The 13,887-nt window shown below is 40.4% G+C and overlaps 1 protein-coding gene across 2 annotated transcripts in view; it reads left to right on the top strand.

Annotated features, from left to right (window-relative positions):
* Positions 1-13,820, top strand: part of MAGI3 (membrane associated guanylate kinase, WW and PDZ domain containing 3) — a 153,829-nt gene extending 140,009 nt beyond the window's left edge. The window contains exons 17-22 of one of the 2 annotated variants that reach the window (XM_067558775.1): positions 3,735-3,837; positions 5,513-5,639; positions 6,258-6,401; positions 7,984-8,122; positions 9,997-10,085; positions 10,598-10,732. In XM_067558775.1, coding sequence (XP_067414876.1) covers positions 3,735-3,837; positions 5,513-5,639; positions 6,258-6,401; positions 7,984-8,122; positions 9,997-10,046 — 563 coding nt within the window. In that variant the 3' untranslated portion in view covers positions 10,047-10,085; positions 10,598-10,732. Of the gene's footprint in view, positions 1-3,734; positions 3,838-5,512; positions 5,640-6,257; positions 6,402-7,983; positions 8,123-9,996; positions 10,086-10,597 lie in introns of both variants that reach the window. The other variant, XM_067558774.1, reaches the window with a different exon arrangement.
* Positions 13,821-13,887: the final 67 nt, after the last annotated feature.

Below are 13,887 nucleotides of genomic sequence, written 5' to 3'. Positions count from 1 at the left end.
CTGTGAAGCCCCAGAGTCTGGTTTTATGTCGTCTAAGTTAACAAACTTAAAAGGAGGTGTTATGATGTCAGAGGTTTTAGGAAAATAATCCACCTAGTGAATGACAGAACGTGAAGCTCATTTTATTTGCTGGATGCAAGTTGGGCACGTGTGTTGGCGGGGAGGAGGGTACGAGACAGCTGCAGGGATGGTTTTATTGAAAAGACAAGTTTTGGGCATTATGAGAACCTGTGCTGTGGTGTGAAGACACCTCCATAGAGCTCAAAGAGAGAGAGTGAAAGGAAGCACTCCCCATCCAGCTCTGACACTCATTAGCCTGAAGAGATCTGATCCTTCACGTCTTAGAATGGGGAAGAAATTACTGCACTTTGTGGAGGATGCCAGTGAAAAACTGGGTTGAATTTTCTGACCTTGCCTGGCATCGTAGAGTTCTGCTACTCTGCAGCAGTTCACATCAGGAGAGCGCCTGTCCCAGAACTAAAAGGTAAGTTCCTACCATGATATTGCCTGTGCAATCAAGCCAAGAGAGGCGTTGCCAATAGTGTGGGGCAGCTGTGCCTCGGGGGCCCTGTTGGACAGAAGTCAAGCACCCTAAAGCCTAGTGAATATCCAGTTCTTAGACCTCCTCCCCAGCTGGGCATTATCAGTGTTTTCCTCTTACTCGGTGAAAATGCACACATTTGCCTGATGCTGCATTTCTGGGACAAAATGAAAACATTTTGTGACTCTTAGTTCTTCTAAATATACATTTGGAGAAAACTCCCTTCCCACCATACAATTCCTATTCAGATTTTTCTGAAAAGCTTCTCAGGCTGCTAGCAAATTCAGCACACGAAACAGTCCAATTCTCTAAGCAGCAAAATTAATATTTGTGACACCGAAGTCCAACCTTCATAGCCCAGACTTTCTAATGAAAGCGCCCATGCAATAGCTCAATACTATATTGTTCCTGACGCAAACAGCTCACTATAAATATGTAAAATCCAATCATTTGAGGAGAAAAAGCTTCTTCCCAGCCCTGCTTTACCATTGCATTTTTCTGGATTGCTGCTTGTAGGTTTAATTAAAGTTGCTATCATCATTTTGCAAGTAAGATGGCTTTCTCCACTCTTAAATAATAAATACCTACAGCCAGCATGTGGATAAAGCCAACAGATTATTCCCTCTTATTTCACCTTCATTGCAAAAATTTAACATGCTATCTTGGCCTGTAATATAGAATATCAAAGACTTCACTTGCCTGTTCAGTACTGCACGGAGAGGCTCTTTATATTGATAAAATCCATTATATTTCAACGAAGCTTTTATTTTTATCAAATCTAATTCATTTCAGGCCAAAGGGACACGCCTCATAGCACCCACCCAGCTCTTAAGGCAGTTGAAGTTTGAGTTGGGGTTGCACCGAACTCCATTTCTATCTGGTTTTTAATCAGCTGTGTCTCTGGGATAAATTGACTTTGCCGTTAATATCTGAATGTAACACCCCTTCTCTCAGACTCTAGAAACACTGGTCTTAGCTTTTCTCCATTCCTGTCATAGGGGATTTGCAGATAAAATTCAGAGATAAAACATGGAGCTGGGTGAGCATCACTGATGGGAGGGAAAAAATGTCAATAACAGATGATAAAACCAGGTCCAAGTGACAAACTGGAGAAACCGTGTGGTTTGGAGGAGCTGTATGCAATGTTTGGGGGAAATACAGAAATCCATGTTGCTCATAAATGAGAGTAAAGTACTGGTTTCCCACACTTAAACCAGTGATTAGTTTAGAATGCAGTTCAGCTAGTGGCACAGCTGCACACCGAGTTTCCCGGTCACAAAATAGCAGGCGCACACAATCCTCCTTAAAACAGGCTAACGCTGGGGAAAGTCAGTGTAGACACTAGATCATTCAGACTTCTCAGTTTCACACTCTGGGGAGCGGGTTGGGCTGTATAGGGGTTGGTTGTCCGTCTGCTTCTGCCGCCAGATATTTGCATTGTGGATGCGACTGTGATACAATCCCAGAGAGGGAGAGACCCCGGTTTCTCCAGAAGCTATTCAGCACCATAATGCTCAAACCTGGACTGACTTTGCTGTTCCTCAAGCGCATCTGCCCTGCCAGCCTTTCAGATTGGCAGTGAAAATGCGATAATGTAACCCTGCTACTACTCCAGCTTCCACAAACGTATATTCTTTACTTTCATCCTTCGCTCCAACAGTCTCTCCAATTCTAGAATAAGTTAATTCCGCTTCATGCTCCAAAAGGTACTGAACACGTTTCACCAAATCAGGCGTCCGTCAGCCGTAGTCATGTACTAGCCAAAACATGGGAGAGCAGAAGAGAGAGAATGCACAGACAGATGGCCTTGTTCTTACCTATGCTTAATTAAAACTTTGAGTGTAAGCCAGGAGTCAATGTTGACATCTGTCTCTGGGGGGAAGAAACCCCTTCAAGGCATGTCATAGAATTAAAGCCAAGCAGCCCTGGGATGAACTCTGCACAGTCTGGCATAGTTGAGAAACGTCATCTAGTTTAATAGTCTCTGTTGGGAAGCTGTAATATGCTCCCCTTTACGTCAAGGTGTATAGTTACTTTTGTGGGTTTTTTGAATTATTACCCAAAAATGCATGAGTCTAGCACACTGCTAGCAACACTGGGCTAGAATGCTTTCCGTTATAAGCCCTTCCTCCCCGGGTTTGCAACTGAACTATAACAGTTCATTCCAGGCTCAAACTTGCTTTTTGGTGGAATATGGTTTGCTCCTGTTGAGTGGCAGTCACCTTGTATTTCAAAACATGGTAGGGTGTTTTGTAAGTCATTTAATCAGACACGTTCAGTAAATGTGTTTTCTGTGCTGGAGACAGGATCACTTTGTGAAGGCTACAAAGAAGGATTTTGTTAAAATATCATTACAGGTTCATTGCCAGTTAAGGCTCTTTTGGGTGAGGGAGAACATTCTGATGTTCCAGTTCTGATAAAATATTGAATAGATTAGTCCCTGTAATGCAGTTTCAGGAACCATTTGTAACCTTTCCCAGAGAATTTGCCCGTTACAGATCTTCTCTACTAGGGATTAACAGATGTGATCATTAGACACTCTGCAGTCAGTAGCATTTCCATGGATCCTGCTGAGTTGGGCTCAAACCCTGTTCACAGTGGAGCTGGAGCAGAGGTGGGGTAGGCACCATGCTGATATCTCTGATTATTTGTTAATTCAATGATTGAATACTTCAGATGGTCAGCCCTCTGGATCTGGCTAGCTCAGACACCGCTCCTGCCTTTACCTAGGTTACAGACAATCTAAACGCTTGTTTTAGTCACCAACTTAATCTGTGCTGTTATTCCTAGAAAGTAGTTTATTTTAGCAAAAAGCCCCTCCACGGGGAGGATGAACTTCACCAAATACTTTGACTTCTGGAACCTCCTCTCCTCCTCTTTGAACCTCTGCAGTGCAGCACACACCTTGCACGCGGTCATCCAGCACAGAAGTGTGTTTGTGCTTTCCTGGATAGCATAGGCCTGCCCAATAGCGTATCTTAAGGAAAATAGAAATTCTGTTTCTCCTGAAATTTTAACTTAAAAACCCTGTGTTCTCACCCTAGGCAGCTGACAGCAAGAGCTGCTGTTTACCTAAAAGAGTCAGAAATGCTCAGAACATCAATTAATTCTTTTGTGCTGTTTACTCCCCTGATGCCACACTGTGTTTTTAGAGGGTCTGTCTGTAATTCTCAGTTTTGTTTGACTGTATTAGAACACCGTGGTCCCCCATCAGGAACAAACTCTGCCAGACAAAGTCCAGCCCCACAGCACAGACCTATGGGAACAACACAAGCCAACCCTGCAACTGCAGACAGGTATGATACCTTTGTTTTCAGACAAATGGGAACCAAAAATGAACAAAGAACAAGCGTGCCTGGTGTGATAGCTCCAGGCTGAGTCATGAGGGGGTGAATCAATTTGCAGAAGTGAGGGGAAGGAGAGGCAGCGTCACATTCCCCATATCCTACAGAAAGCCGTCCTCTGGGTGCAGGGGAGCATTATCCAGGGCATTGCCTTTGACTGCATCTGAAAAGGGCACGAATGCTCCATTATGAGTACCTAACAAAGACTTTAAATTGTGAGGAATGGTTGCCTCAGTAATACCTTTATCAGCCTGGCCCTTATAATCTCATGTAAATATTAGTATTCCCGCTATGTACGGTCTTTGCCATATTCTGTTGGGAACTGTAATCAATACACAGATTATGCTCACTCATAGCTAAAGACTATCCCTGATCTGTTACAGAAGAGGAGGATGTCTGGTGAAGGGGTTGAGGAGAAATTGGAAATGTCATTCTTGTACGGCTAGATTGTTCAGTGACATAATAAATCTGGAGGCAGATATCCAAGACCAGCTCTCTGATCAGAGATGATATTCCATCCCTTCCATATTGTTTTCAGACCAGGGGGTGATTACTTAGGAGTGGAAATCACCCAATAAAGCCCCAGTCAAGAAATGGTTCATAAGATCCTGAGAGATGCTGGCAATGGGGAAAATGTTTAGGGATGCTTTGGCTGTGAAACATGGAAATAGTTTCTCAGTTATGTAGCAATTAATAGATGTACGTGCTGGCTTTTCCACCAGTTTTTCCCATACTAGCATTGCCTTTATTACATCATAATTCCGCAATACTCTTTTTGCCTCTCAGCAGGTGCCCTGCGCACTACTGCAGGTAGCTGTCTGGATGATCTTTTCTTACCCGCATCAATTAAAAGGAACATGTAAAACTAAAAAGCTGTCTTGATGCTGTCACTGCACAGTTTAAACCCATTTGTAGCAGTTGTGTGGCCTTTTTCTGGATGATGCACAGTGATTTTTTTATCATTGTGATGGTGGCAGTGACTGGAATTAAATCCTGACCAGTGAGTCATTTCCTGGATTTTGTATGTTTGTTACGTTACTCAGAAGTACCTGATCACTTTCTGCCCGTGTATGAATTGGGGACACTTTATGCTCAGGATAAACTAAGAATTATTTAATGTTGAAACTGTGTCACCTGTGAGGGAGGTGGGGGAAGAGAGATGGGTTCTCCCCAAGTGAGGACTGAGCTTGGAATACAGAGGGTAAGACTGAACTGTTTTTGTACCCTTTATAATTAGAGCCCTGCACAAATCCATGGACCATTTTTGCATCTCGGATGCAGATACAGATTTTTGTGTCCACACAGGGCTGTTTATAATCCTTAGGTTCACAGAAGACTGTAGCGTCAGATGTCCCTAACTTGTGAATGAAATAGTTGATGCAGCTCCCTGTGCCAACCAAAAGTCTGATAATTGATGGTCTGCTGTTGATGTGCTGCTGTAGGTTAAGGTTATAAATTACAGATGATGAAGAAATAATTCTTAAATACTTTCTTAAATGTTGCACAACTGAAATACGTTTCTTGCTGGCCCATCCGATAGTAACTATTAGCAAGTCGCTGCTGCAGATTCATTCAGTGTCCATGTGGCTATGAGCTGAGTAACTTCACTTCCTGCATCCGTTTGCAGGGGAGTCACAGGTGGTGAAGCTGGGAGAGAACTTGCCAGCAGCTACAGGCTTCCCTGGCCTGAACACAAGCACTTGCCCCAGTTGGACGCCAGTGTTCCCTCGGCAGCAGGCAGCCATCATTCTCAGGTAGGCACTGATCCTGCGGAGCCAAGAGTCTGCAAAATCCTGGCGTGCTGAGACTCTAAAATTCAACTGTCATTGACATTTGTATGCTAATACTATAGGATAAACTTCTCCTAGGAGACAGGATGTTGAGGCCTTATTCCTTGTTATGACTGTTCCAGGTAGGCGTTTGTCACCCTCCATACTGTTCATTTTGCTAATACTTAATATTTTAATGTTGTTATAGACTTGGTCTAGTTTAATATTACTGATTATTATAGTTATAAAAGAAACAACAAACCTTTGAAACTGAACTACTGTAAACCCTTGGGACCATTCTATATGGAAAAACAGTTCATACATATCTGAGACTGAATCGGCTCTGCAGATTTTGGCTTGGTATATGACTCCACCTCATACCTAATCATATGATGTGAGTTTGTGATGAGTCAGATTAAATTGCATGTTGCCCTTAATTAAAACCACATCCCTTTATAGCTCTGTATTCAAACCTGGCTGGTGTGTGAAACTGAAATGATTTCTCTAGTTTTATAAAATAAAATTCCTGAAAATGTAGGAAACTAACAAAAGTTAAAATTCCTCAGTCCACAATTCATCTTGTTCATCTCATTTCATATGCAGAGTCTTGGCTGTTATCCAGTAGAACTGGAAAGAGGCCCTCGAGGTTTTGGATTCAGTCTTCGGGGAGGAAAGGAGTACAACATGGGCTTATTCATCCTTCGACTTGCTGAGGATGGGCCTGCCATCAAAGATGGAAGAATTCACGTGAGTGTCAGATCACTGATGAATTCAAAGACGTTGGCCTCCTCAGGGTGTTAATTACCCACAGTCAAAGAATTTGCTTCCCTGTAAGAGCTGAGTGTCTGACTGCACACACTGCAGTTATTTACACTGCTGCCAATCTAAGACTTGTAGTTGCCGAGCTGTAGCAAATGGTGGTGTTAATTTTGCTGTTTCAGTAAATAAAAATCCCAGCAGGAGGTTAGGGGGAAAGAAAACTGCTCTGTGCGGCACTGCCCCTCCCCCAGAAAGCCAGATGTCGTCTACTCTAAGAACATACTAATAGATAGATGTTTCTGACAATCAGTTCTTCTGTATAAACCATAGTTTGCCAGAATGAATGATTTTTGGAAATAGCACAATGAAATGCAAGTCTATTGGAGGGTTCCCAGAGTCCAGGTAAATGTGGATGTGTGAGAGTGCCCAAACCTTTGTGTGTGTGTGTGCAGAGCTCTCGGTGGTCAGCGTAGCATTTTAAAATATTTCCAAACCAAGCTCCTTCCCTGCCACACGGTATCCTAATGTTAATTCTTGCGTGTCATGTCTAAGGATCCCATTGTAAAATATTGTCTCCCTAGGCAAACCATGTATGCGAAGGGTGAAGGCAATGTCACCATAGTAATTACTGTCCATAAAATGACTTTTTACTGACTGACGCTAGTAAAAATGACAATATTTGCTTATTCCTGACTAGTGAGAGGATAACCCAGTTTATAGACGGTTTGACCATTCAATGGTAAAACAGCACCTTGGTCCCACATTTTTCCAAATGGTTTTGACCACCTAGTTCATTTATTATTGTATTAGTTCCCATGATGATAGGGTTCTGTGGGTTAGACTTTCATTCCTGTCATAGTAACTAATCACCTTCCTGACTAACATTTTATGTAACTTATCTAAGATGCATGCTCTTTAAATGGTAAGGTTTATGCAGCAGTGACACCTAATGGCAAAACAATTAAATTGCAAGATGGATCTCATGATTTTTCATGGGTTAGAACCCAAATGGTTTCTGATACTCTGATATCCATTATCTGATACGTTACTTTGCATAAAAAAGCTGATATCTCACTAGTCATACAGTGATTTCTCTCACTCAGAGTAATAAATCTTTTCCCTTCTGGGAAACCTATGGGCAACCCACTCAGCTGTATTAAAGTTGGTGTTTGGCTGTTGGTTAATTTTAGAGTAATTACAACATCCCTTATAACATAATTTATTTAAGCACCCACTCAACACGACTTTAAGTGGCTTCATGTTGCAAGTCTTTATAAGAGCATTGATTACTTTTAGAGAGTGAAGGTGTACTCTGGAACATGGGCGTATCTATTCAATCTTTATCAAATGGAAAATTCATTTCAAATAACCAGAGACCTTTCAAGGAAGCCAGCCTAGTAGAATAGCTAGCTGAGGAAGCTGCTGAACAGCCGGCTGGTTGAATTACATGTGTTAGTGGCTGTAGCAGGGTGAAGCCTGGCTCTAGCTCTGGCTTTTCCTATACGAATGAGAATCCAGTTACAGTAGCAGTGCTTCGTGACGTTTAACTGGGCTGCTGTTGCCTTCTCAGGTTGGTGACCAGATTGTTGAAATCAATGGTGAGCCCACCCAGGGTATCACTCATACACGAGCCATTGAGCTGATTCAAGCAGGAGGGAATAAAGTTCTTCTCCTTCTGAGACCAGGGACTGGCTTGATTCCAGATCATGGTAAGTTACAGTTTGTCTGGAGGGAACAGGTGAAGGTGGTAAAAGAAATGCCTGTTAACTAGTATCTAAAGAGATTGGATGCTGTTGTGCTGGTACACTAAAACCAGTTAGCAATATCCTTTCATTTCTGCCGACTTTTGACAGCCTGTGTCCATACAAGCACACAGAATGTGACCAGAAAAAACCCAAATATTTTCAGTAAAATATTACATGGCAACACTCGGGAAGACAACACAAAATACAATGTTCTTGCAAGTATTCTTCAGGCCATGTTTTGTTCTGATGTTGCCCATCCATCTCCAACTTGATTTCTGTGCTCTTCTACACATATACTAAAGATACTATTTGCTTTTAAATGTGAATAAAAATGTCATATATCGGGCTTCTGTCAAAATTCACAGCCAGTTATTTCTACAGTGGCCTTAGTTTGTTTGTCTCTTACGACTTTTTTGAAAAAATTGTTTTATAGTTTAAAAACAAAACTTCTGAAACGAGTAAAGGTTTTGCTCTCAGAATAGAAGACTTTATTTAATTGACTGTTGTTTTTTGTGCATAAGAGAGCAAAGCACAAATCCCATATGTAAATTGCTTGGGCAGAAATGCCTGCAAGAGCTTTGACTGAGTTCAACTGCAAGACAGTGTGTAGAACTGATAAAATTTGAGTTTGAGTTCAGGGTATTTCATAGCAGAACACTTTGAGAGCAAAAGAACTGATTCCTCCAAATGCCACTTATATCCTTTTAACCCTTTGCAGCTGCTGTAAGGCTTTTGACAGGAAAGTATTTGAACGTGTAAGGATCTGACGTAACAGCTCTGTAGTAAAATTAGAATGATTAGATACAGAGCCCTTGTCCCTCTGTAAAAGGCCATGACTTTTGTAAGTAAATAAAAATCAGACAACTTGAACTTCCAAGCATAGAGTCGCCTATGCAAGTTTGTCTGTAGCACTCTGTTCTATGCAGGCAGGAATTGACCTCCACTTACGAGAGGTGAAATTTGTTCAAAAATGTCTTACTATATTTACCCTCCTCCCAAGGAGCTAGAAAATAACAACTCTTCAACACATCATAGTCCTAAAATCCACTGCCAGTTGTATCAGAGCGTAGTACAAAGAATGAAAGCAAAGTCCATCTCTGAACTAAAGGAAGACCTGTTCTGTCTTGTTTACCCTTTGTGTTCAATCCTGTCGGTTTACATGGAGATCACATGTCCTGATGCATATAAGGCTTGATTAATTAATATTTTGAAAAATTAAAACAGATCTCTTAAAGTACCGATTAATTTTTAGGTGAGGTTCTCTAAGAGTGTGGTTGTAAACCTTTGTATGCCTTTTGGGTCTCCGCTAAAAATAAACAAACAAATCTGTGCCTGTAACCAAAAAAGAAAAGAGCCAACCTATACGTGAATCCCAGCTCCCTCTATTCACAGTAGGTATTTTAACCCTACAATAACAAACCTAAGAGAGCTGTTTTGCTTTTTCATGTAGCCATAAATATTTGGCACAGGGAAGTGTGCTGCTAGGGTGACCAGATAGCAAGCGTGAAAAATTGGTACGGGGGTGGGAGGTAATAGGCACCAATATGAGACAGAGCCCCAAATATTGGGACCGTCTCTCTAAAATTGGGACATCTGGTCATTCTCTGTGCTGCCCTTTGTAACAGTGGCCACCATTGGTGGTAATACACTTCTCACTCAGAGCTCGGCTAGGCCTCAGTGCAGCAATTGTATGGGGAAGGTGGGGGGCAGCTCTTCTATACTATCACTGTTGTCTCGTGTGTTCTGCATTTGAACCATACACACTTGTAGTGAATCTTTTGCTTACTGTGCTCTGTGATTTGGTATGTAGTCCTGGGCTTTTTCTCTTCCTCATTCAGGTCTGGCTCCTTCCAGTTTGTGCTCCTACATGAAACCTGAGCAACATTAAGGCTTTCAGTGCTTTTCTTGGTTTTTCCATAAAGACTTGGTAAATCTGCATGTGTTGTGTTTCACCTCTCTCTCTCTCTCTTTTTTTTTTTTTTTTTTTTTTTTTTTTTAAGTACAATGCTATAAATAATCACCTCACCTTCTCCCTGTTCTCAGTTTTCTTTTGGCATCAATTGCAAGTGCAGGTTAGGGATTTTTAATTCATGATTCTGCAGCAGGAGGCGTAAAGCTCTGCTGAACCTCCATGTTCAGTGAATGCAAATCCACAAGCCCTTACCAGCCTCAGCAACAACCATGCCAACATTCTAAGCCTGTATTTTTCAAAAAATGTTCTTTTGTTAGCTGTGAACTTAAATTTTCAGCTCACAGAAAATTGAGGAAATCAGTTTTGTTCAGAGTAGTATGTTTTGTTAGATAATTAACATTTTTTTTAAAAACAAGTTATTTTAGAACACATTTTGGCAGTTCGTTACTATTAAACATTGTAGATAAATGCTTGGGTGAATATTTTGTTAAATGATTTTTAGTCCAACCATTCTTCTTTGCTTCCAGGTGATCGAGATAGTTTTACTCCATCATCCTCAAATATAATATATGATGAGCAGTCACCATTACCCATATCTGAGGTATGTGATTTACCAGAATTGGAAGAAGCTTTAACAAATGTTCACCTATGTGAGAAACTGGAAGAAGCAAAGAAAACTGTGCCTGAAAAGAAAAGCACTTTAACTGAAAATCAGTCTGAGCTGAAGCATCTAACTTCTACCCAGAAGGATATGAAGAGATGGGACCAGCCTACCAGTTTAGGGTATAGGCTGACAAAAAATAATTTAGAATTAGTAACGGATGACATCATGGGGAGAGGCAGATCTGAGAGTCCAAAAAAAATGGACGCATCTGGGGAACCACAGCAAGCAGGGCTCTGCAGTCCTAGAAAAGGTGAGACTAAAAAAAAACACAGCAGTCTCTCAGACCTGTCTGAGAGTGCCAGGAGAGGTGAGAATATACACTCAGAAATCAATGTGAACATGGTTTATGTAAAAGAGCCTTCCAGAGGAAACCAAGGTAGATCTGCCAGTCCCCAAAAGCATCCCAAAAAAGAAGGAAGTGGGGACAAATCAGGCAAGTTACCAGCGTATCAAGATAAAATAGCTGGTGGTGGTGATACTGAGACTACTAAGCAGTTCAAAGATGGAAATGAAACATCAGGAGTCACAAAGCAAGACAAAAAGCAGAATGTTTCTGGAAAGAATGAGAAGTGGTCTCGAGAGAGAAAACATCCAAGACCAGATGAAAAGACTCTTCCATTAAATAAGGCCATTGAGCCTAGGGAAAAAGTAAAGAAAGCCAATGCTGGAGAACCAAGTTCTAGCAATTTCAAAACTGATATTTCACAGCTTTCCATGGAGAAAAAAAGTAGGTTTGAAACACAAGATCCAGTTATTCTGAACAAAGACCATAAAGAAAAAGACTTGGAGCCAGTTGATGAAACCAAAGATGATGGAATTTCAAAACCTGAAAGTAGTTCTCCAGTCAAGAAAGCACCAATAACTCCTGGACCTTGGAAGGTACCAAGTGCAAGTAAAGTCACAAAAGCAACAGGTGTCATTGACAAACAGGTTTGACTGACGAAACATTTTTAGAACATGTTTTAATCTGGCTTCTAATATGGTCAAATAAAAGCATCTTTTTTCCACAAAGCTGTCATTTTTCAGAAACTATGACTACAGAGGATGGAAAGTACATTTATTTGTTCTTAAATTAACTAAGCTGCATGAAGGACCTTTTGGATTGCTTATAAGCAACACTTTTCCATAAGCTGCTGTCTCCTCGTCCTTCTGAAGGCGGTATCCTGCTGCTCTCTCAACATTGCACTGCTAAGGCTTTCTCAGATAGTATTGTGAGTTTCTGAACAAAATTTCTTAATGTTTGTATTGCCAATGTGATCATGACTCACTTCTTGTTCTTGTGCCAAGTTATCTACTGTAACCAATCAATTTTAATCCTCATGTTTTCCACAGACACAGCAAAGCCAAGATTTTTTTTTTTTAAGAAAATAAGTATTTTCTCAAAGGCATGTTGCATGTTTATATAGGGAAATACTTCTGAGTTCTCACAACTTCCATAAGAAGTTGAGTGTGCTGGTTCTATCACTCTAGGGCAGTAAATGAGCCATTGACGCTGCCCCAATTGATTATTTTCTTAAGGTTCCTAATATCTAATGTGAAATTATTTAAAAAGAGAATTGCATTTCGGTGAGACCTCTGGGGTGTTATAGTTTTGCTTTCTATTAACAAAACATGTTTCAATTTGCTAAATTCATTTAAGGTGCTTATAGTAACTATCTATAAAACACATTTTGCAAACGTCATTTTGCAAACGAAGTGGTGAAATCCTGGCCCTGTTTAGGTTACTGGCAAAACACTCATTTTTTTCAGTCGGGCCAGTATTTTTACTTTTTCAGTTCTTTGGAAATAAGCAATGTACTCATTGCTATGCTTCCAGCCTCCCTCTGGTGCTGTGTGTCAGAACGCCACATGCTGTTTGTTTTTAAAACACCTGGAAATGTCTGTCTTTGCCTGTAAAACTAAAAACTGATACGTAAAAGCAATATTTGACAACAGCAAACCCTGCTCTTGCAAACTAAGACAGAACCCACCATCAGCTTCTTAAAAAAGTCCCTTACCTGTGCCTACTATTAGAAGTTTCCTGTGTTTTATTTTTAATATATGTGTGATTTATTTTGTTTGAGTGAGAAATAGATGACATACAGGGTACGAGAGACTTAATGTCTATTATTTGGGCTTTAATATGTATTTAAATGATGTTGAGGAATGTTAACAGCAGAACATATTTGTATATCAGTTATGTAATTAACTGTAGGAATAGCAGTCTGCAGACATTTCAGGGATTGATTTACTCAATAGCATTCTTAATAGATTTGATTTCCTGCCCTGTGCTAGGTTTTAAATGACTGCAAAAATAGTAAAAGGAGCTGATTGGGCTAGTTCACAGAAACAGGAAAAAAGGTAAGCAAAATCAAGATCAGTTGCTGGACTATGGTGTTAAACTAATATGACTTATTCATTAAAAACAGGTGAACATCTGCTGAGTTAATTAGCCTCACTAAGTTTAAAAAAACCAGTTCTTTCTTGGAGTTAGAAACTCTTTAGAAATAGACAACTATTCAGCAGCAGGCTTAAATAAATGAACAGTTCTAAAATAATTATATTTTAAAGCACATCTGAACTGTCCTGTGCTGCTTCACGTTTTATGAATCCATCAATTTGCTGTAGCATAAAGTGTACAAATCCTCAATATTGTAGAGTATGACTGAAAATATTAAATATTTCTGAGTTAGCCTATGTAGATATTAATCCTGTATTCTTGACTGATAAACCTATTGGATCCTGTTTTCACCATTGAGTACAGTACCAAATTCAGAAACTTAATACGAAGATGAATGAGCATCATTGAAATGGTTAACTATCAGCAAGTACCCATCCATCAAAAGCTGTTTTCTCTAATTGTTAACATTGTGACATGGTTGGGTGTCCTTTGTGAGTTTCCTTCCCAGAGACCTTGTATCTGTACTGACTGTGTGAGATGACTTAGCAATGTGGCCTTGGAATGCTGAACAACCTATGGATGTACTGGCTGTAAATGTTTGTATATTGTACAGCACCTTTATATATACTTCGAGGTTCTGACTAGAGAGACCTGTAAATCGCTCATTATTTTTTATATAGATATATTAAAAAGAAACTCCCATTCACAGCCTGCTCATTCTTGCCCTGTAAAATACATGAGCCGTAGACTTTCATTTGACCTGGATGTGGTCT

Source organism: Emydura macquarii, unplaced genomic scaffold (genome assembly GCF_026122565.2).
Source record: "Emydura macquarii macquarii isolate MOO-44397 ecotype Brisbane River unplaced genomic scaffold, CSIRO-AGI_Emac_v2 contig_2184, whole genome shotgun sequence".
NCBI classification, from domain to species: domain Eukaryota; kingdom Metazoa; phylum Chordata; order Testudines; family Chelidae; genus Emydura; species Emydura macquarii.
This window is presented reverse-complemented; position numbering and strand designations above follow the sequence as displayed.